Source organism: Gobius niger, assembly GCF_951799975.1.
Source record: "Gobius niger genome assembly, chromosome: 10".
NCBI lineage: Eukaryota > Metazoa > Chordata > Actinopteri > Gobiiformes > Gobiidae > Gobius > Gobius niger.
Window position 1 is genome coordinate 5,085,723 of NC_136861.1, and position 24,691 is coordinate 5,110,413.

General features: G+C 43.4%; 1 protein-coding gene across 1 annotated transcript in view; it reads right to left on the bottom strand.

The window, feature by feature from the left end:
• Positions 1 to 12,173: 12,173 nt before the first annotated feature.
• ntf4 (neurotrophin 4) overlaps positions 12,174 to 24,691 on the bottom strand; it is a gene marked incomplete at its 3' end in the record, with an annotated part of 31,982 nt that continues 19,464 nt past the window's right edge. The window contains exon 2 of the mRNA XM_079564788.1: positions 12,174 to 13,218. Within this exon, the coding sequence (XP_079420914.1) occupies positions 12,174 to 13,199 (1,026 nt within the window). The 5' untranslated portion in view covers positions 13,200 to 13,218. The remainder of the gene's footprint in view (positions 13,219 to 24,691) is intronic.

The following is a 24,691-nucleotide window of genomic DNA, read 5'->3' on the forward strand; positions in this document are numbered from 1 at the left end:
AATGTTAGCTAAAACGACAGAGATTACCTCAGGAAGGCCGGTTCAAATCCCCACATTCCCCTCATCACTTTGTTTCAGTCCATTTAAATCTTCATCATTAAACAGAGCAGTACATGAGCTAACCACAGGGGGCGCCACCGCTCACAGCTCAACAGGAGAGGCGGAACAAACCGATAAATAAAAAGCTGCAGGCATAGATCTTTAATTAAACTTTAGATAGGTCATAGTAATACGTTGGAACCAATGGTCATTCTGGCGGCCATCTTGTGACTGGCCCTTCTCACCCAGTTTGTAATCAAATGTTAACACCACTTTATCCTCGATAGATACAGACGGCATCTCTGGAATCGCCCATATATGGTCATTTTTGAAAACAGTTAAGGGGGAAAACAATTTAGAAAAAAATTAAATTTTCTCAAATTATTCAAAAACTACGGTAACAAATGCTGAATTATGAATATAGTTTTTTACTAAATAATGATACGGAGACATGGGGAGGAGCAAAGTGGTTCAACAGCCCATTAATACATGAATAACGGAGAATGCTAACTTGATGCTACATGTTAGCATCGGGCTAATGCTAACGGTTAGCTAGCGCTTGCTACAACTGCCCTTTTTTCACTTCTACTGAACAATCTGCTGTGAGAAAATATCCATATGGGCACAATTTACACTTGACTTTAAGTTCATATTCCACCAGAAAATGGCTAAAAAGAGTAGAAAAATTGTGCTTCTCTAAAGATTCTATTTCCCCCCTCGGCGAAGCCACGCCCCCTTCTATGACGAGATGCCGTCTGTATCTATATTGTTTTTGATCTATTTTTAGTCATTTCTGCTTAGAATACTTTACCGGACATTGACTTGGCAAACGTGGCGGCCATCTTGTGACTAGCCGGCGAGGCTAACCCGTATAGCAACCAATGCAAAAACCAGGAGCAGCATTTTCATTGGTCCAACAGCAGAATGTGAGACTCACTCTTTGGTTTTGATTGTTTTTTTTCACTTCTAAGTCTCGTATCTCGGTCGGGATCAGCTCGTGTTGCTTTGTAGTCGTATAAGTTTTTCTCCTTTCACTCCCAGGGTTGAGTGTTAGCACTCACTGTTCGATACATATTGGTCATTTTAAAAAATACAGAAATAGAAGTGAAGGATTAAGTGTTTGAAAAAGTCTGAACCTCCTGTAAAACTGGAATAACATTTGAAAAAACTGCAGAAACATTATTTACTTTCCAGATCTGACATACGGTCAGTCACAATGATCAACGAGTCATGAAATAATGAAAAATATATAAGCAGTTTGAAGGGTTTAAGTGGTGTTTGATTGCAGTGGGTTAAGGGCCAGTCACAAGATGGCCGCCATTCGTTCCAACGTATTACTATGACCACATCCTGTTGAGTTTTATTAAATATCTTTGTTTCCGTCACTGCTGTACCTTCTTCTTCTTCTTCTTCTTCTTCTTCTTCTTCTTCTTCTCCTTCTTCTCCTCCTTCTCCTTCTTCTCCTCCTTCTCCTTCTCCTTCTCCTCCTTCTTCTTCTTCTTCTCCTTCTTCTTCTTCTTCTTCTTCTTCTCCTCCTTCTCCTTCTCTTCTTCTCCTTCTTCTCCTTCTCCTTCTCCTTCTTCTTCTCCTTCTTCTTCTTCTTCTTCTTCAAAAGCAGCGACTGTTAACATATGATACAAACAGACCTGAGACCAGTCAGTTTTTGGGGGTTTCCAGTGCCTTTTAGAAGAAAGCGGCCTGGAGCGGTTTAGCATTAGCCACCAGGAGGCGCTGTAGGGCTATAATCATGCTGGTTAATGCAGAGCGAGAACTACTTAATGCTTTTTGCCAAGTCTCTGCCGCTCTGTACATTTAGTTTGACATTTCTAAAGGTAAAATATAAACTCTGACGTTTCCAGAAGCTCAGAGTCTGCAGGATAAAGTCGAATCAAGCCCCGAACCGCCCTCTTTCCGATCTCGGCTTTTTCGATGGTTTTACTGACGGAGTGAAGAACAAGCGCTGTGACGGTTGTAACTAAACCCACTTCAGCTCTTGAAACAAAAGCTTTTGTGTCCGCTCGGGATCCTCCTGTCCCGCCATTGTCTGCGTCTGCGTCTGCGATCGCTCGTAAAGTCGGCTCTTAAACCACATCAGAGGAGCGCCGGCTTTTGTGCCGCTTTTAGTGCCGAAAGTCGATCCCGAACGTCCGCTTTAAGAGAGAGAGAGAGAGAAAGAGAGAGAGTGAGAGGGCCTGTTTCCGGAGCAGATGGAAGACGGTGAGGGGGCGGGGCTTCCGGGGGCCGAGGGGCGGGGCTTGGCTTTGTCCTGACGACCGCAAATACTTCATAGCCGTGTCCAAAGTCATTCCTAAGTTCTCAGTTTGTCATATAGTTGGCAATTTTATGAAGAAAAGTACATTTTAGAAAGTCACTGGAAATCCCATCGAGCTCCAGTGATTATCCTCTAAAACTGTGGATCTCAAAGTGTCTGTGTCGGCTCTCAGTCGTACAGAAGTTGTCCATCTTCAATGAAGGTTCTCGAGTCATCGTCTGTACTCTGTAGTTGAAGCCTAGAACGTTTCGAGAAGAAGAGTCAAAGAAGAAGAATCAAAATCCCTCCATGAACAGGAATGGAGGTCCTCAGTGTACAGCAGACCTGGAGAGCTCTGTCATGCTAATGCTAATGCTAATGCTAATGCTAATGCTAATGCTAATGCGGCTGAAACTCAGCCCAGGACACAGGCAGGTAATCAGCAGTGATCAGGTGAGATTAGGGCCGTTCAGACATAGGGCTGGGACAAAATATCAGATTGGACTTGGATCGCAATACTTTGTGCTGCAATACTTTCAATACTTGTGTTTGGAGGTATTTTTTATAAAACACTCCTTTGTTTTCCAGTAACACTTAACACTTCTGGCAAATGGCATTTGGTTTATAAACATTGGACACATGAATTTTTACACATTTTAAGGTAAACATATCATTTAAATTACTTTCTGTATCACAATACGTATCGGATCGTGACAAAAGTGGATCGTCCCAGCCCGAGTTCAGACCGAGCCTCAGACTGAGCCTCAGGTGGGAGTCTGGTTGTTTAGACCAGGGGTTCCCAAAGTTTTTTGGCTGGGACCCCAAAAATTGGCACGTAAAAAGGCGGGATAATATGTGTTTTAACAGATTGTTTTAAGTATTTGAACGGATTTAACAAATTATATGATGTTTTACACTCAAAAGTATACTAAAAACAGTAGCATTTTTCTTTTTATTTCATCTTGAAATTATCTGGGGACCCCCAACCCGAGGCCTCGCGACCCCCCGAGGGGTCCCGACCCCCACTTTGGGAACCTCTGGTTTAGACTCCAAAGCCGTAGAACTACAAAGGGAGTAGACCTTAATAGAGGGGAGGGACTTAGCCAAGCTGAGCTCCTCCCACTCGTCTATATATAGTCTGCGGGCTGAGCTTTAACTTTAGTGTTGCTGACGAAGCCTTTTGGATGAAGAGGCGAAACGTTCGACACTTCAGCTACAGAGTACAGAAGAAGACTCAAGAACCTTCACTGAATGTGGATAACAATCTTTTATCTATGTCTGGATCAAGATCAGATCAGGACGCTATTGCGTCGCTTAGGGAGTAAAGTGGGTCAGAGTGGGTCAGAGTGGGTCAGAGTGGGTCAGAGTGGGTCAGAGTGGGTCAGAGTGGGTCAGAGTGGGTCAGCCGAGGCGTATAAGCAGCAGACTTCACCAAGCGCTGGCTTCATTCCCTTCACTCGCTCTCCGATGGGCTCGGTCCATCTGAACCGGAGCCTCAGCGTTTCTCAGAGCTTCCACTGTTGAGCTCTATAATGTGTGGTTATTATTCAAAGATCCCAGGTTCGAGTCCCAGGCCGAGTGGGGTCTTTCTCCTTGCTCTGAGGTTTTGCTTTCCTTCACCTGCTCCCATCGGATTAAAACTCGCGCCTCCAGTTAGAACTCGTCCCGACCGGTCGCTCCGGACGAACCCGCTGTTCGCTCTTCGCTCTGGGCCGAACCAGCCCCTCCTCCTCCGGCGGCGACTCGCGCCCCGACAAACGCCGGTCACGTCAGTCACACACAAGCCATAACGGAAGCCGGACTCTGTGGGGTTTCGTGGCAAAAAAGAAAAAAGAAATAAAAAATAACGAGATATAAATATGTAAAAAAAAACAAAAGAAAAAAACAAAGCCGTGTTGGGTTTTTGGACCAGGCCGCGCCTAAACGAACTCCGTGTTTCCGCTGCATGTCCGACTGCATTGGGCGATCTCCGGTGGGGGCCGTGTTTCGGGGGGGAGGGGGGAGGGAGCCTTGAGGGGGGAAAAAACGGGGGTGAATTTGTAAAATGTGTGTAATTTTTTCAGTTTTCTTCTTGGTTTTTTACGATAACTATTTATTTTTACGTTGGGTATGTCATGGATACTTGTATGTACGCGTTGAGTTTTTCCCTCTTGCTCATTTGAAACCGTTTAAAAAGTGGAGAAGAAGATATTTAAGAGGAACAGCGGGGGGCGCCCTACGCCCCCGCGCCGTCCGTGTACATTTGAGAAGAGACGGTTTGACTGTAAACGACATTATCATAAACTGAGGTCAGTGTCCGAGAAAAAATAAAGTCTCCAAGGATGTGCTCAATGTAAACAGACTCGGCTCTTTTGTTTCAAACGCTGCTCACGAAGCAAAGGATCTGCATCGTAAACCAAGAAGGAGATAATTAAGTTTAAAATTAATAGTTTCTATCACTACATTTCTTCACAGGAAAGACTTTGCCAGCCCAGTTCACAAGTCATGAACCAAAGGAGGTGGAAGTTGGTCCAGATGAGTGACCAGGCCTGTACTGCAGTGTTTCCCAACCAGGGGTACGGGTAGAGCCGTGGGAAGATATTTTAGTTAGAGGGTGCTGAGGGACAAAATTTACCGCCAAAATACTTTTTCTGTGCATAAATCCTATTTATTTATCCTGTAGGCCAGTGTAACGCCTCATTTGGCCTCATTTGAAAGACCTACAAAACTAAATGGATCTTTTTCCTCACATCAGATTTTTATTCATCACTTTTTTTGTCAGGCAGTCGTCTCATTTTTGTCAACTTTTTTTCTCACTTTTTTGTCAAATTTTTGTCCATTTTTTTTAACTTTTTTGTAAATTTTTTGTCACTTTTTCGTCAAATTATTCACATTTTTTTGTCCATTTTTTTTCTCCATTTTTAGTAAATTTTTTCTCACTTTTTTGTCCATTTTTTGTCAATTTTTGTCTTTTTTGTAAATTTTTTGTCACTTTTTCATCAGATTATTCGCATTTATTTGTCAAATTCTAATCACTTTTTCGTCCTTTTTTTCCCGCAATTTTTCGTCAATTTTTTTCCACTTTTTTGTCAGTTTTTTTCAGTTTTTGTCAATTTTTTGTCAATGTTTTCTCACTTTTTTGTCACATTTCCATCATTGTTTTCGTCTCAGTTTTCCAGAAGCTTTTGGACTGGGGTAAAGCTGGAGAAAATGTGCTCGGTTCAAGTGGGAGTTAAGGGGTTAATATTGCCTGCAGTTCACAAGCTATCCACCAGGGGGTGCTCCAGCGCCCTCAGCACCCCGGGTTCCCATGGCCTTGGGTACGGGGACCCCTTGGGGTACTCCAGCACTTGGCAGGGGGTACTTGGACTTACCGCAGATTTAAAAAGGGGGTAAGAGATAGTTTCAATATTACTTTCAAAGAAAAGTTAGTTTTTATTATGATTTTGAGTAAAAGGCTTGACTTTGAGAGTATTTTTGCTGCATTTTGAATATTACACTCTACTAAATACTGAATAATCCATGTTTAGTTGCTTTATTTGTTAAGATATTGGCAGGATCTTTGAGTTAGGTGGTACTCGGAGTATAAAATAATGCCTCAAGGGGTACATGGGACAAAAAAGGTTGGGAACCACTGCTGTGCTGCACCACACCGGCCCACAATAGAAACTGATAATTCTACTGAGGTACTGAACAATATTTGAAACCATAGAGTGACCAGTGCGTTGAAGTAAATACTACGACTATATCCACACAAAGAAAACACTTCTTTGTAAGTATAAAGCCAGCTCAGTAAGTGTGTCCGTCCACATGGCTCGACTCAGGTCTGTGAAAACGGTGCGATTCATCCTCCAGGCCTGTGGGAGGCGCTGTGACGCTAACACAGATAACAGAACAAGATGTAGAGGCGCATGTGCAGTAAACTTTAAATGTGAACAGTGAAAATGAAACCGATTCAAGGAGAACATATCTCAGTGTGAAAAACAGTGGCCTGTTCCTTTAAGAGGCTAGATGGAAGTTGTCATTTTCATACTCACTACTGCCACCTCAGGTCTTATGCGTAACTGCAGTTTTTATATCAAGCTCATGCATGACGGTGATTCAGGCCCAAAGTAACAACTATCTGAGTGACGGTGCAGGATTTTAGCAGCAGTTCTGGTGAATAATTCTACACATTAGGACATTGTTGGAGCAAGTAGAAAATATATAATTTTAAAGAACCTACAGGAGTAGTTCGAAATCTGCGCAGTAATCTTCACTTTACTGTGCGGATGCCAAATTACTCCTGGTATTAATACACCTTACAATATAGTTCCTTCTTTTTATCCGCTTAGAAAATCCACATTGTTTAATTTTGTGTAATTATACTTCACGTAACCATATTTAAATAGGGAAAACGTGGAAGAGCTTGGTAGCTTCTATCTTGACCTGTTTTGGAGCTATAGAGGAGAGAGGGAGAGGCTAAATGCTAACGCCGTCTGCGCTGTGTTTACGTGACTGAAGGCACGGGTGAAGATCAGACAGGTCCTAAAGAACTCGTCTAAGCTAAGGTAAGAACATATCTCAGTATGTAAAAACGGTGGACTATTCCTTTGAGATGCCGGACAAACACGGAGGAAATACAAGACACAGTTTCTCTAACGTTTGGCGCGCCTGCTAACAAGTTTTTATGAATGAGCAGCCGCCATTTATTGTCTGATTGCACACCGGTGTGTAGCCCCGCCCACACCCAAAAGTAGGTCAATTATTTGGAACACAACAAGTCAACAAGACAGTTTGCAGAACACGGGTGTAAATAAAGCTCCGTAACAAGCGTGCTCATGTCGAGTACAAAGATCCTTTATTGACATATAGACACAAACAGCAGCCGATGGTAGTTTCCCAAAAATACCTCATTAGTTTTGTGGATCCACATCTTTTTAAAGCTGCGAGTAAACCCACAGGGCGGCGCCGTCCTCTTCGCCAAAGCGCAGTCCTTCGTATAAATATGAGCCGATATACACAGAGTCGTACATACAAAGGTAAATGTATAAAGAATATATTAATATCAACACATGCAGGAACTAGGCTCGCAAATAACTTAAAACGGAAACTTTACAAAAATATCTATGTACCACAGTCTTTTCCTTTTGTAGAGTTGAGGTCGTCGTGTGGTTGTAAAAAGCCGTCGGTTTCGAAGGTGTGTTCAAAACGGAGGATTATCGGAGACTTTAGTGTTTTTGTTGAGAACTTATCAGTTTTACCCCATGACATTTGAAAGATGAATATAACACGTTCTCTGAGACGTCGGGAGATGAGGTGAGTCTCCAGGAGTCGGTGAAAAAGAACAGGTTCGATTTCCGGGAGACTCTCCTTTTCTCGGAGACATCGGTTTGTCCAAATGTCTGGTCTGTAATCCTGTGTATGAAGCTTTTAAACTGTAAACTGTGTCAGTGTTGACCTGTGACAGCAGGGGGCGCTGTTTTAGGGGCATATGACTGATTTATTTAAAACATTCTTGTTTAGTAGATACTACAGATGCACCGATCCAGGTTTTCTGCTCCCGATACCAGGGGGGGACTGGGACTGAAAAACAGCCCTGGACTCTGGTCAGCCTGGTCCAAATGAGTGTATATGCGACACTTCCACATATGTTAACCTCTTACCACCCGCCATCACCGAGAGCATTTTCTCCAGTTCAGCTTTACCCAAATCCAAAGGCTTCTTGACTGGAGAGCAACACCTCATTTGAAAGCTAAAATCTAGAAAAGTGACGGTAACTTTTTGTCACGTTGTCGCTGCTTTTTTGTCATGTTTTAGTTGCTTTTTGCTGCATTTTCATTACTTTTTTGTGGCTTTTTGGTGTGTTTTCGTCTCTTGTTTTTCGTTGGTTTTTTGTCCGGTTTTTGTTGTTTTTTCATTGCTTTTTTCATTGCTTTGTCGTCATTTTTTCGTCACATTTTGTTGTGTTTTTGTTGCTTTTCCAGCACATTTTTGTTTTTGGATGCTTTTCTTTTATGCTTTTAGATTAAGGTAAAGCTCGGGGTAAGGGTGAGGTCAAGTGAGAGGCCAGGCCAGTGGCCCTTCTGTGCTCTTCCAGAATGGACTCATGGCCAGTCCGCCCCTGCCCGATACCGACACTGGGGGTCTGAGTATCTGTCGACATTAAAGATCAGTGGACTTTTCTAAATATCCTCGGCTCGATGACATTAATATAAACAACTCACATAAAGTGATCTGATCATATTATGTTCCAACAGTTGTTTCATAAACTACATTACAAACACTTTAATTGTATTTCTTTACATCAGGGGTCGGCAAGTTTGCATCACGGGGGGCCGATTTTCATCATCGCCAAAACACCAAGGTTCGAACCTCACCATTGTAGCCTAAAGTTAAGAACCATTTTGTGCAAATGCCAATGTTTTACATCAGTGGTTCTGAAGTAGTCCGGCTCCGAAACCCGCCATTACCCTAATGTAGTGGTTCTCAACCTGGGGGTCGCCAGACAAATTTGGGGGGTCGCCAGATCATTTAGATAAAATATACATATTTTCATTAGCAAATAATCTAATGTTTTATCGTAGCATGTGTTTGCTATTTTACCAGAGTGCCATTTTTTGATTGTAGTTTGATGAATTTTATTTCAGCCATTTGTTTTTTTCTTTGTTTTTTAAGAATTATGTGGCTAGTGTTCCTATTTTTCACGGTAAGACCCGGGCGGGGGGTCAAGAACCCCTTTACCTGTTATAAACCTGTTATAAACCATCCGCGCAGTAAATCTTCACTTTACTGCGCGGATGCCAAACTACTCCTGGTATTATTACGCCTTACAATATAGTCCCCTCTTTTATCCGCTTAGAAAATCCACATTGTTTAATTTTTTGTAATTATACTTTGTAGTGGAACACTTCACGTAACCATATTTAAATAGGGAAAACGTGGAAGAGCTTGGTAGCTTCTATCTTGACCTGTTTTGGAGCTATAGTGGAGAAAGGGAGAGGCTAAATGCTAACGCCGTCTGCGCTGTGTTCACGTGACTGAAGGCACGGGGGAAGATCAGACAGGTCCTAAAGAACTCGTCAAAGCTAAGGTAAGAACATATCTCAGTATGTAAAAACGATGGCCAGTTCCTTTAAGTAATTTATCTAATTTAAGATGGACATTTTTCCAGTGTATATGATGTACAACACTGGCATATGTAGAAAGTGATGCTTTACTGGGAGGGTCCGGCCCTTGGTCTTTTAACGATGAAGAAAACCGGCCCTCCACCGAGTGAACTTGCCTCTGCTTTAGAGCCTCAGAAAGCAGAATGAGGACGAACAGGACGGGCCCTGTGGTTCTGAAGGTCCAGATCGGGTGCCGCCTCCGTTAGTCAAAGCTCAGTGTCCACGAACTCACGTTACAGGATCTGAGGAAACTGGACACAAACCGAGGCTTCGATAACAAACGACTGAAACATTCACCGCTCTGAGGCTGAAGTTTCCAGTGCCCGAGCGGAGGAGTCGTGTTTCTCACATCAATAGTTAAAGCGTTAAAGAGTGACTCAGCGTCTGTTCTTCTGCACGTTAGGAGGCGTGTCGTGTGGAAGTTTAAGTCCTCTTTGTTGCTTTTTGTCACATTCGCATTACTTTTTTGCATATCGTTTTTCAGTGTAAACGTGACGAACACGAACCCCATTTTTCTAATGTAACACACAGTTTAGGTTCATTGTGGGATATTTTAAAGGGGGGGTATTATGCAAAATGGACTTTTTCAAGCTTCACATCATGTTATTATGTCATTCCCTCATTAAAAACATGCCTGAAGTGTTGCCTTGGCACATTCACGTATTTTTGAGTAATCTGTAAAAACTCTGATGGCGGCCATTTTAGGGATAGGTTTGCCTGAGTCCTCCTAGGAACGCCCCCACCTCCTGGAAACGCCTCCGAGCTTTCGTCACCAGCCGAGTAACCAACCACTGCTCCTCAGCAGAACCCCCTCCCCACTGATGCCACAGACAGCGTGTGGAGGGGGCGTGTCTAAAGGCTCAGAGGTTCTTAAAGAGACAGAGGCCTATTTCAAGACATTCACTACAGCCATTTTGAGAGAGACATTTTATACAAGGCAGTTATTCTAATTTACTGCATTTACAGACCAACAGAAGGTTTGGTCATCATTGTAGTGTGATATAGACTGGTGCTATGTGACTGAAAAAAGCAGAATACCCCCTCTATAAGTACTTTTCAAACAGAACTCTCATTTTTAAGATTTACAGTTAGTTTCTGTGGTTACGCCTTTGCCAAAATGTTTCTTTTTCTTAAACTCACAATGGAAGATTACGATTTTAATAGGTTTGATGGGAATTAAACTTCTGAGTCCAGCTCATTTATATTTAGATAGTAAATAGATATTTCTGTTTTAAATCTGCCTTGTCTGTTCTCAAAAGTTAGTTAGTTATAATAAGCCATGGAGTTTCCAAAAGCGTTTTATTTTTATCGTCCTCATACAGACGGTATTGCGTCATAGAAGGGGCGTCTTTTTAGCCATTTTCTGGTGGAATATCAACTTATTTACCACATAAATAAAGTCAAGTGTAAATCGGGTCCATATGGATATTTTCTTACAGCAGATTGTTCAGTAGAAGCGAAAAAACGGCAGTCGTAGCTAGCCGTTAGCATTAGCACGATGCTAATATAAGGCATCATGTTAGCATTCTCCGTTATTTATGTGTTTATGGGCTGTTGAACCACTTTGCTCCTCTCCATGTCTTTGTATCTTTATTTAGTAGAAAACTTTATTCATAATTCAGCGTTTGTTAAAGTAGTTTTTGAATAATTCGAGAAAATTTAGATTGTTTTCCCCCTTAACTGTTTTCAAACATGACCATATATGGGCGATTCCAGAGATGCCGTCTGTATCTATTGCAGTCCCTTTAACAATCCAAAGATCCCACCGGGGGCCCATTAAAAATAATTTACTCTATTTAAAAGAGTTTGTAATGTTTTACAGTTTAAAAATTGTGTATAAAATCATAAAAAAGCTAAGCCTGTAAACAACATATTGATTTAAAGCAACTTCTTTTTGGACAAGCTTTGGGAACTGCTGCGATAAAGTCGGATCGAGATAAAAAGAAAATCTGATGAATCCGATCACAAAGAGAGTCTGATGTTGCTCCCATTGAACCGGCGCCCCCTGCTGCTCGCTGTGTGACAATGACAGTGAAAGTGTTGGTGACTTTTCTTAACCTCTTAACTCCCGCCTGAACCGAGAGCATTTTCTCCAGTTCAGCTTTACCCAAATCCTGTAGGCCAGTGTAACGCCTCATTTGAAAGCTCAGACCTACAAAACTAAATTGATTTTTTTTTTTTCTCACGTCAAATTTTTTTTCATCACTTTTTTTTTGTCATCTCATTTTTCGACAAATTTTTGTCCATTTTTGTCATTTTTTTGGTAACATTTTTTGTAAATTTGTTGGCACTTTTTTGTCAATGTTTTCTCATTTTTTGTCGATTTAAAAAAAAAAAAAAAATTTCAATTTTTTGTCACTTTTTCGTCAATTTTTTCTCAATTTTTCACCAAATTTTTCTCACTTTTTTGTAAAATTTTTGTCCATTTTTGTCGTTTCTTTTTTTAAAAACATTTTTTGTAAATTTTTTCTCACTTCTTTCACATTTTCATCCTTGTTTTCGGCTCAGTTTTGTCGCTATTTCCACACCTTTTTTTCCAGAAGCTTTTGGATTGGGGTAAAGCCAAACTGGAGAAAATGTGCTCGGTTCAGGCGGGAGTTAAGGGGTTAAAGGGACACTCGCGCGATCCCGAGTTAAACCACTTTCCAGATCATGCGTGTGTAAAAAAAAAACAACAAACCAAAACAGCTACAACATCTCTCTCCATTTTGAACACACCTCCCTCGCCCCGCCCCCCCCCGGCCCCTCCCCCTCCCTCAGCCCCGCCCCCGCCCGGGCACCGCCGGCCCCGCCTCCCGCCTGCTGTTGGTCCGTGACATCAGCACGCACACGCAGGACGAGTCGATGCGTATCCAGCGCCAGCCCACGCGGTTGTCGGCGTCCTTGGTGAGCGCCCGCACGAACGACTGCTTGGCGATGCAGCGGCTGTTCCACTGCTTCTTGTCGATGCCCAGGCAGCTGGCGCCCTCCACGCCCGTCTCCTCGCGCTGCGTCCTCTGCACGCAGCGCGTCTCGTAGAAGTACTGCTTGATGGGGCCGCGCTGCGTCTGGATCTCCTGGATGATGCTCACCGTGTTGCCCTTGTTGTCCACCGCCGTCGCCTTGTCCGTCACCCAGTAGTTCCGCGACTCGCACACCGACCTCTGCACCCAGCGGCCGTCGAAGGCGTGCGACCGCTTCTCGCGCCGCGCCGGCCCGTCCCCGTGGCCCTCCTCCGCCGCCGCCGCCGCCGCGTACCAGTCCGGGTCGCCGTCCTCGCCCCCGAGCGCCAGCAGCTCTGGCGGGCGCTCGGGCGGCGACGACGAGGCGGAGAACAGAACCCGCGGCTGGGCGTCGAGAAAGAACTCGCCCCCTTCGAAAAGACCGTCCAGCGCCAGGCGACCCGCGTCCGACTCCGCCGCCAGCGCTCCCCGTGTCCGGCGGGAGTCCGGCATGCCGCCGTCGCCGTTAAAATCCACGTGGGCGTAAACCTGCTCCTCTGTGGGCGGGGCGTCCAGCGTGCTCGCCAAATTCAGCTCGTAAACTCCACTGTCGTCGCGATGCGAGGGAGAGAAAAATACATCCTGTCGATTCTGCCGTTCCCCGTCGGCCATGTTGGCGTCCGCGGGGTCATGATGGCGAGGGGGCGACGCGGAGGAGGCTGCCGACGGTCGGTCCCGGCTGCCGAGGTCGGGGGTCGCTGTCGTCGTCGTCGTCGTCGCGGCTACGATCCTGGAGGCGGGGTCGTGAGGGAAGGGCAGGGCCGAGGCGATCACCATGGCAACCAGGGGAAGCCAGTGCATCACTCCCGAAACAGATCAGCTGCAGAGAGAGAGAGAGAGAGAGAGAGGGAGGGTTAGTTTAGGAAAGAAATGTTTTTCCTGATCAATATTTGGATTCACAAACCAGTCACATGACTTTAGAGAGAGAAGACCCTGGACTCTGGGACAGTTTTTGTTTCATGTGGATAAAGGTCCAGCCCTTAGAGAGAGGTTAACCCCTTAACTCCCACCTGAACCGAGCACAGTTTCTCCAGTTTGGCTTTACCCCAGTCCAAAAGCTTCTGGAAAAAAGGTGAGGAAATAGCAACAAAACTGAGACGAAAACAATGATGGAAATGTGACAAGAAAGTGAGAAAACACTGACAAATAAGTGACAAAAAATTTATGAAAAAGTGGCAAAAATGTCACAAAAATGTCAGAAAATGTCACAAGAAATTGACGAAAAAATGACAAAAATGCGACAAAAATGTGATCAAAAAATGACCAAAAAATGACAAAAATGTGACAAAAAAATACTAAAATGTGACAAAAATTTGATACAAATTTGACAAAAAAAATGACAAAAATGTGACAAAAAAATGACAAAAAATTGATAAAAAATGTACGAAAAAATGACAAAAATGTGACAAAAAAATGACAAAAATATGATAAAAATTTGACCAAAAAATGACCCAGCATTTCCAAAATGTGTCAAAAATGTGATAAAAAATTGACGAAAAAATGAAAAAAATGATGAAAGAAGTGACAAAAAAGTTACAAAAATGAGTTGAATACCCAACAAAAAAATGATGGAAAAGGGAGTTAAGAGGTTAACCATAAACCAAGTCCAACATTCAGCAGTTTGACGGTTACCATAGTTACCACAATAGCTGCACCAACTCCATTTCAAACTGCAGGCTCTTTACAATGTCACGTGTCTGTGGTTTGCAGCACAAGTTCACAAAACAAAACAGGACGAGGCAACTTTTCACACACATATTACAACAACAACAACAACAACCGCTTTTCCAATGACTTTTTGATTTTCATTCTGCATCAGTGAGATCAATTCAAACATAGGAGGAATAGAATGTTTTTCTCTACACGTCACGACTTGCAGAGGTAGAATATTTTCTGCCTCATTTACAATCAAACCGCAAATGAGGTAGAAAATATTCTCATATAACCATCCCACAGAAAAAAACATGTCCTCCGGGAACCTCTGGAGGGTTTGAGCCAATGGGCGCTGGCTGCTCTGCTTTATGCCCACCACACTAGAGGCCGCCATTGCTGTAGTACCTCCATATCACCACTAGTCTCCCATTGAAAAGCATTGGAGTTTAGACACGTTAGAAACAACTTTAACACCTGGTTTCTATTTTTTTCAACACTAGACTAGGCTAGATGTTCCTCCTGAGATAACGCTGGGTTAGTCACAATTTAAGAAACCAGGCTGGTTTTCGTAAGAAGAATTTTTGAAATCTCGTACTTAATGAGGGTCGGATTGTTAGCATTGGAGCAGCGCGAGCTACACGTCACGCAAGGGCGGAGTCTACAGTAGGGCTGGGTACCGTTCATTTTTTTTTTCAATACCACTACTTTAACGATACCTGCTTTTCGGTACCGGTGCTTTAACGGTACTTTTTTCGATACCTGTGTTATTTTAATTGAGTTAAAATAATGTGTATAAAAAGTATGGTTCAGGAGGAAGTCCAAACACGGCACATCAGAAAACAGGAGCAGCAGCGTCACCTGGAACTTCAAGTTTTGAGCAGAATTCCCACTAAAGCCGTGATAAAAAGAGAGTTCGGACATTATTACCTCCTGAGCTGCAGGAACAGACCAGATCCACATCAGGACCGTTTACTGAAGATAAACTTTTCTAAACTCACTGAGCTGTTCCACAGTGAAAGCTCCTCACACGTCACAGATCTGTTACATAGTGAGAGCGCTCACTCTGTCACTGACAATGCACCATAACTGTTCCAAACATGGCTGATGCAGAGTGAGCCTCACCTTTTCCACAAACAATCTTTGATCCCAAATGCTCCGGTGCAGCTGGAGTTTAAACAACAGCAGGAACTTCAGGCTCTGCAGCTAAAGCTAAAGCTAAAGGTAAAGCTAAAGCTAAAGCTAAAGGTGAAGCTAAAGCTAAAGGTAAAGCCCATGTGTTTCTTGTTGTCACTGCTTTTCTCTTTGTCCAAGAGTCTAGTTTCTTATTCAGTCCAGGTTTAGTCCTGGTTTTTAACCAGTTTACTTAAAGGGGCTGGAAGCAAGTTCGCCATTTTATACTCACTACTGCCACCTCAGGCCACATGTGTAACTGCACCTTCTATATTAAGCTCGTGCATGACGGCAATTCGGGCCGAAGTGACACATTTTTGAGTGACCGTACAGGATTTTAGAGGCAGTTGTGGTGAACAGGTCTGAGCTCATTCTACACATTAGGACATGGAGGAACATGTAGGGGGAGGAAAATACTTAATTTTAACATTTTTAAACTTCTTATAGTCCCTTTAAGACCTGGTTTAGTCCTGGTTTAGTCCTGGCTCAGACCAGGCTCTGCCATCTCTGAAAATGACTGAAGTGTGAGTAAGTTACAGCTTTGCTTCTGCATTTGTGCTGAAGCTGCTCATGAGTTCAGGCTTTTTTAGACTCACTGTGGATCATTTATTGACGTTTGGAGAAAAAAAGTACCGAAAATTAGCACAGAAAAAAAAAAAGTTTTCTGATAACTCCCCCTACCGGAGCTTTTCTAGTCTACAGTGAAGATCCCGCCCTTATGCCCTTTTTAGAAACATGCTTCATCAGAGCTGGGGAGGAGGAGTCTGTAAACCCGCCACGATCCCCCCCCTCGACCATAGTCATCATGGTAAATGGGGAGGAGTGAGCAGAAGCTGTCCATTTATATACAGTCTATGGTTTGAGCACCTGAATGATCCTGGAGCTCTGTTGTCGGGGCTTCGTGCCCCTGTAGGGTCTCCCAGGGCAAACAGGTCCTATAGGTGACGGTTCAGACAAAGAGCGGTTCATAAACTCCTAATGAGAGACCAACAGGCCCGTTCAGTCTGCAGGAGGAGCCACAGGGGCTGGTGCAATGTGATGTGGAAGAGGATGGATGGATGGATAAAAGATGCATTTAAAAATCATCTCAAATTCCACAGAGCCGTCACAGACATAGTTCCACATTCCCGTCTCCATTTATGAAAAACACCTCTTTACACCAAATCAAACCTGAACACCTAAAGAAGTGAGTCTCAATAATAACTTTCACGTTCACTTTCTTCAGGGAGTCCACGTTGGCGTCATCCTCGCGTCGGAGGTGTCTGAACCTCGTGTGAACCTCGTGTGAACCTCGTCCCTGCTCTCTGCTTAGACGCTGTTGTTTTAAACGACCTGACGCAGATTAAACCGTAAACCGAAGGACCTCCATCTGAACGTGAATGCAGGGGTTTTACGGGCGCCACCCGCGGCTTTACGGCGCGGCGCTGTCGGTCGTTACGGTCTCTGGCATCGACGCTGGAAATAAAAACCCACCGTTTTCACCAGTCACGGTTTCAATTAACATACTTTCAGACTTTCAGAACTGGGAAGAACGGACGCGAAACAGGGATCAGTTCTGTTTGATTTAATCTAGAGGAATCCTGCAAAGTTATCTGAACTCAGAGAATAACGACTACTAGAGGTTTTATCTCATCTAAGACCAGACCAAATCTACTCAAACCTTGGATTTAATCTCTTAATTCAAGTAGATTTATGTCATTTCTTCCTTAAAACGACTACTCTTGTTCCAGTGCACTTCCTTCCAATGCCAGTGTTGTACATAATACATGACCTCATTGGGTGAATTGACAGTATTTCTACCTTTTTTTCTCCCATTTAACTCTAATAGTGTTAAAAATACTCTCTGATTTGTGTGATAAATGTTCCTCAAAATCATCTTGAGGGCCAGAGGTTCTGTGCTGGAGGGCCAGATTTTGCCCTCGGGCCTGACGTTGCCTACCCCTGCACTAGAGGGACATGGAGGAGACGGCAAAGAAAACATCTGGATCGTTCATAATTTGCAATGTACAGAGGAAGTACAGATGAAGTACTTGTCTGTAGCCCATTCCTGTGAGGAGTAATGCTTTTTTAAAGAATAACCAGAATGCTTCTTCCAGCCACTACAACAAAATATTATAGCCATGTGGTAAACGGTCAGTCTGCCCCAGGGCGTCTGTGGCTTGAATAACAGCTAATGACCACCAAGCGGGGGCGTAGCACCAAATTCTGGGCCCTAGTTACAAACGATCTTTTTAGACCCCCCTCATATTTCTTGTTCTTTAAACACATAACAGTGGTTTGACAGTGCAGTTGATTTATGGTCATGGCGACGTGAAAACAGGAAGTGACCTCCCTCTCTCCTGGTGCAGCTGAATTATTTGCCTTTTTCAGCGAACCACGTTGTTTTTCTGGATACTTTTGTACGTCTTTACCGTGTTTTTGTGGAGGTTTGGTGGATTTGTTTACTTTGAAAGTCCAAAATGGTCCTGAAGAAAGCAGCTTTTTGAAGGTAAACAAACTGCTAGCTTATCAGCTAAACCCATTTGAGATCTACAAACATCTTCTTCTGAGACACTGAACAGTGAAGAGGCACCAAGAGCGCCCACACCTGCAGCACGGAGGAGGCGTCACAAGAGGAGCTACAGGAAACAACAAAAGGGACCAACGAGGAGATGGTGATAGACTGTGGAGGGAGCTGTGCAGGAGGAAGAGGAAGGACGAGGTGGAGCTGACCAGTGCAGGACACCACGCTCTGAGGAGGCGGTGCACCGTTTCAGATGATCAGAGGAGACAGAGCTACAGTTTCTCCATCCTCCAAGGTCATGCGGGTGGAGTGGCTGAAGGACAACGAGATCATGGACCCGGCCGAGGAGGAACTTCTACATCACCGTGGACACAACCTGATCATCGAGCAGGCGCGCCTGTCCCACACGGCCAACTACACCTGTGTGGCCAAGAACATCGTGGCCAAGCGCAAGAGCTCCACCGCCGTGGTCATCGTCTACGGATTTCCCATCAACCAGTGCTCCTCCTGTGACCAAAACAGTGAGGACGGCGGCCGCGACACAACCATCTTTCACCAAAGAAAAAAAAAAATAGTTGTGCGCACTGAATGGGTGCTGCTGCCGGATGCTCTCTCATCGAATGCAATTTCTCCATCTGTGAGATCATCTTATCTTATCTTATTTTCTATTATAACTTTATCATATACAGCGACCTAAAAATCTAGATCAGTCCTGGATACTTAGTTCATTGTTTTGTTTTTGTTTGTTGTGTATTCGATGTTTGACTTGAAATTTCATCTGGATTGGCTTCAGTTACAGAAATTGAATAACCTTCAATCCCGGTAGTGATATACAGTATATATTTAAATTGGTGGTGGAATATTCTGCAGCATAATGATTATTAGCAGACCACATTAAACATGACGACTGCACCAGGGACATGGGATATTTGTGCTGAGAATAACAAATGTGTGACTTTAAAGTAGGCATTAAAATGCTATTTTGCAAAAACGAAATATTATGCTATATGTTGTCTCATGAACAAAAAAGCTCAAGCGCTTCAGCCTCATTTAGTCTCGCACCATATTTGAAGCCGCTGAACCGTTGGGCACATGTTTAAATTCATCCATCATTATTGTTTGTGCAAAATTCTGTCAAGCAACCGTTGTATTTCAGCCCGGTTGTTCAATTCTTATAGTATCAATTATGAGGAAACTTAGAAAGTACAATACAGAACGCTTTTTGCAGCACTTTTTAGGGCCCCCACCCTGCTCTGGGCCCTGGGTACACAGCACCCTTTACCCCCCCCCAGTCCGACGCCCCTGCCACCAAGTGTGGAGTCAATGAATAACGACTATGTAGCACTTTGAGAAACTTGTGACACAGTGGCCTCTTATCCCAATCCCTGACCATCAGCCCCGATGCACCCCAGGGCTGCGTCCTTTCACCCTGGTTATCCTCCCTCTACACAAACATGCTCACATCCTCACGCGACTCAGTATCCAGTATGAAAGTGCTCAGGTCTTTCACATTCCTCGGTGAACACATACCACGTTCAGATGGAAGCAACAGCTGATGAAACCTACAAAAAAGCCAATAAAAGACAGTTTTACACAGCCATGATTGAGAGTATCCTCACATTATCCCTAAATAAGTCAGCACTTTGCCCCTCATACAGGCTATTGGTATCAACATCCTTAGCACACGGTTAAGAGAGTGAGGGTAAGTTTTAGAAAAATACAGTACAAAAACCCGTCGGTGTCAGAGCCCGTCCTCAAAGCGGGTCACAGCGTTTACGACTAACAGGAAGTGACCTGAACATGTAATAACAGGGAGCAGGCTAAACGCTAACACGAGCTAATGAAGCTAATGACAGGCCGCGGGCCGCAGGAAGTGCCGGTGTGAAGCACGTCAGAGCTTCCTGCTTTGTTTACCAGACTCCACAGACGTGACGACATTCAGAGACGGGATTTACGCAGAGACACGGCAGGGAATCCCACTATTCTGATCAGAAAAACAAAACCAGAAATATGACACCAGAGCTGGCTTTAAGAGGTTTTCACCACAGCGTTCTCTCATGAAAAACACCCTCATTCTCAAGCCCAGGGAATACTACAAACAAACAGGAAGCGACAGTGAGGATCTGGTGAATTTACAACGTCGTGCTAACTCGTCAACGGGCAAAACAGAAACACGTGAGGAGCCTCCGAGGACCAGGACGCACACGAATTAAAAGTTTACCTTCAAAGAGGAAGACTGGCCATCGCTATTTGGACCATGTGGGTTATTTTTGATCAAAAGTCAGAAGTCAGTGCAGAAGAATCATGTTTCTATGCAGTCGCTGAAAACAAACCCCACGTGTGAAACTACTCATCGCTATAGCAACAAACCACGAGTGTTTGCCGAGTCCGCGGGCAGGTTCGGGTCCGGCTCATGGCCGTCCACACGTCTCAGTGCATGAAGCTGCGTCTGCATGTCTTTACAGCAGGTCATTGATTTATTTGAGAGGCTTTTCATAAAACAAGCAGAGTTTGCAGTTTGTGACTCGGAGACGGAGAGTGTTTTAGAGCGATTTCCCCAACCAAAAACATCTTCGATTTTCGATTTACAATTCGAATCGAGAAAATGGATGGATGGATGGATGGGCTCTTTTTGGGCACAGGGTTAGAACTTCACTTTTATTTCTTTTGTTTAAAGTACATTCTTACTCTTACCAATAAACGGCGCTCAAAGTTGGCTGTTTTCTTTTGGGTACTTTCTGCTCCTCTTTTCCTGATAAGTCCATGAGTGATTTCAAAGGTTCCTCAGTAACAAAAAACAAACCAGTGCAGTTTCTCCTGTAAACTCTCTGACAGCAGCAGCAGAGCCGTCTTTAATGTGTGTCGGCAAATTTACACACATTAAAGACGGGGTATTCTGCTTTTTTCAATCCCATAGCACCAGTCTATATCACACTACAATGATGACAAACCTTCTGTTGGTCTGTAAATGCAGTAAATTAGAATAACTGCCTTGTATAAAATCGCTCTCTCAAAATGGCTGTAGTGAATGTCTTGAAATAGGCCTCTGTCTCTTTAAGAACCTCTGAGCCTTTAGACACGCCCCCTCCACACGCTGTCTGTGGCATCAGTGGGGAGGGGGTTCTGCTGAGGAGCAGTGGTTGGTTACTTGGCTGGTGACGAAAGCTCGGAGGCGTCTCCAGGAGGTGGGGGCGTTCCTAGGAGGACTCAGGCAAACCTGTCCCTAAAATGGCCGCCATCAGAGTTTTTACAGATTACTCAGAAATACGTGAATGTGCCAAGGCAACACTTCAGGCATGTTTTTAATGAGGGAATGACAGAATAACATGACGTAAAGCATGAAAAGGTCGATTTAGGTAAAGTGCATCAGCAAATGCAACAATTGCAAAAACAATCACTGTGAAAAAGTCACTGTGCAGTTTTCAATAAAGATTTTTGACTTACTAACTCCATTAGTATTTCAAATCGATTTCTAGCTAAAGGGAGAGAGAGTGAGAGCCACGTTTATTATGGAAGATTAAACCCCTTAATCGCCTCTTTGCCTCTTATATTATTAGTGTGTTGTTGCTGATGAAGCTTAAATGTAAAACTCGGCATCAGTTTGTTTAACAACAGTTTTAAGAGTTTATCTAAAACTGACCCACTTTTGGGTCCCGGCCCACCCGTTGAGAATCACTGCTTTATCACATCATGACAAATGCGTTCGGTCCCGGCGCTTCCACAAACTCTCTCTCATTCCCCGTTGTGCATGTTTTAGTGGTAGAGCAAGCCTGAGCCTTGAACAGAGCTATATTTAACGCTCGCCGTTTCGTGCTGCAGATGCCAAAATAATTATCCAATTAGAGCTTGACATGTGGCGGAGGAACAAACACAGTTCTGAGACCAGTCGGACTCGTTTTAGTAATAACAGTGTTTACGTCAGACACCGCGGTTTCCCTCGCCTCCAGCTGCAGCACGAACACACGGCTACTGTTTCACACCAAAGGAGAGGATTCTGGACAGACGTGAGGCTCACTGGACAAACAGAGATGGGATTTATACAGTTTAACCTCTTAACTCCCGCCTGAACCCAGAGGATCTTTTTCCTCACGTCATCACATTTTTTTGTTGGGTATTCAACTCATTTTTGTAACTTTTTTGTCATTTTTTCGTCAATTTTTTATCAATTTTTTATCACATTTTTGTAAAAAAAAATGTAATTTTTTATCACATTTTTGTAATTATTTTTCCCCCTTTTTTTTTTTTTTTGTCATTTTTTTAATCAAATTTTGGTTATTTTTGTCGAATTTTTCATCACATTTTTGGCACATTTTTTGTCTTTTTTTTGGCCATTTTTTGTCAATTTTTTGTAATTTTTTGTCATATTTTTTTTAATTTTTTCGTCAATTTTTTATCAAATTATGGTCATTTTCTGTCACATTTTTGCATTTTTTTGGTCGAATGTTTATCACTTTTTTGTCACATTTTTGTAATTTTTTTGTCACATTTTTGTTATTTTTTCGTACATTTTTTGTCAATTTCTTGTGACATTTTTGCCACTTTTTCACCAATTTTTCGTCACTTTTTTGTCACATTTCCATCATTGTTTTCGTCTCAGTTTTGTTGCTATTTTCACAGCTTTTTTCCAAAAGCTTTTGGATTGGGGTAAAGCCAAACTGGAGAAAATGGGATCCGTTCAGGTGGGAGTTAAGGGGTTAATATTCTTATAATTGCAACAAAACAGAGGCTTTTAAAGGGGGGGTATTATGCAAAATCGACTTTTTCAAGCTTTCCATCATGTTATTCTGTCATTCCCTCATTAAAAACATGCCTGAAGTGTTGCCTTGGCACATTCACGTATTTTTGAGTAATCTGTAAAAACTCTGATGGCGGCCATTTTAGGGATAGGTTTGACTGAGTCCTCCTAGGAACGCCCCCACCTCCTGGAGACGCCTCCGAGCTTTCGTCACCAGCACTGATGCCACAGCGCGTGTCGGAAGGTGTCAGAGGTTCTTAAAGACGGGGTATTATGTTTTTTTCAATCACACAGCACCAGTCTATATCACACTACAATGATGACCAAACCTTCTGTTGGTCTGTAAATGCAGTAAATTAGAATAACAGCCTTGTATAAAATGTCTCTCTCAAAATGGCTGCAGTGAATGTCTTGAAATAGGCCTCTGTCTCTTTAAGAACCTCTGAGCCTTTCGGACACGCCCCCTCCACACGCTGTCTGTGGCATCAGTGGGGAGGGGGTTCTGCTGAGGAGCAGTGGTTGGTTACTCGGCTGGTGACGAAAGCTCGGAGGCGTCTCCAGGAGGTGGGGGCGTTCCTAGGAGGACTCAGGCAAACCTATCCCTAAAATGGCCGCCATCAGAGTTTTTACAGATTACTCAAAAATACGTGAATGTGCCAAGGCAACACTTCAGGCATGTTTTTAATGAGGGAATGACAGAATAACATGACGTAAAGCTTGAAAAAGTACATTTTACCCCCCCTTTAAATGAATCCAGGCAGTTCTTAGAGCGAGTTCTTCTGGAGGCTCCGTAGCTTCATCCAACGTTTTCCTGTCCTTAATAAATGTCTAAGAATCTTCTCCTCATTCACCCAAGAAAACCTTTAATCCATCCACAGAAACACACACGTCCTCCTGTGTTTTCCTCTGGGTTGATTAAACCCTGTGTCGGGAAACTGAAAAAGCCTGTGGCCAATTACCAAATGTAAACATCGATGGTTTTATAAAGAATCCTGATCTTTCAACAGTTTCACTCAAACCAAAAATAAATATAAAGTCACAGTAAGTCATGGAGTCACTGGCCTCAAGTCCGAGTTAAAGGGATAATTCAGGATTTTTGACATAGGGCTTCATTTCCCAGTTATCCAGAGTGATCGTGCTGATTTTCTGTAATTCATGCAGTTCTTATGTTTGAGGAGTTTCCTGGTGCTAGGCTAGTGCAAGGCTAGTGCATTTCTATGGTATCAGCTAGCCTGCATTAAAAACAGTGTGGGAAATCCTGAAAGCAAAATGCAAAGTAACAACCATGAGAAGTTGATGCTTATAAAACATACTTTGCTCTTACAGTTGTTGAATGTGTTTCGCTGAGGTAGTTGCAATTCGCTTTTGAGATGTTTTAAATACTTGTGTTGAAGTGTTGCTTTAAACAGTGGTGACAAAGAGTGCTGTTTGTGTGAGCGCTGAGGCCGTGACCGAGGAGGATCTGCAGGTGTGGCTCTGTCGACGGGTTTTAGCCTCATCTCTCACTTTCTCTGAGTGAAGTCATGAAACAGGCGCTGAAAAGCAGTGGCCTGGAGCCAGATTCACTCACAACAACAACCAGGAGCCGGAGCAGATCACAGAACACAGAATAAACATAATAAACTGTAATCATGAACAGAAGAAGAAAACACAGAAGGTATTATTAAATATGAGTCAGTCGGACGTGGATTGAAACAATTTGAAAAGTGCAAATGGACTTTTAAAAGTCTGACTCTTTTGTTTAAACATTTGTAAAACATTTAGACTTAGAGACTGTCACTTTAACACTTGCTTTGTAGCCAGACTTTTTAAATGTCTGCCATTTGCACTTCTGATTTATATATAATTTATAACTCGTGCTTTCTTCTTCTGTTCCTGCAGGATAAAGTTTGTTTAAATAGTCCCTGAGACGACCTCAGCCTGTCTGGTTTGTTTGGCTCTGCAGCCCCGACTCTGCCCCGAACACAGTCATCAGTTACAGAGGAACCAAACAGACTGACACGGCTCTGCATTAGCCTCAGTGCATGAGAGCCAGAGCAAACATGGAGGCCACGGGCGGCCAATCACAGCCTGTCTGCAGAGACACCAGCAGCCAATCACAGCCCTGTCTGCAGAGACAGAGCAGCCAATCACAGCCCTGTCTGCAAAGACAACAGCCAATCACAGCCAGGGCTGGGTACCGTTCGTTTTTTTTCGATGCCACTACTTTAACGATACCTGCTTTTCGGTACC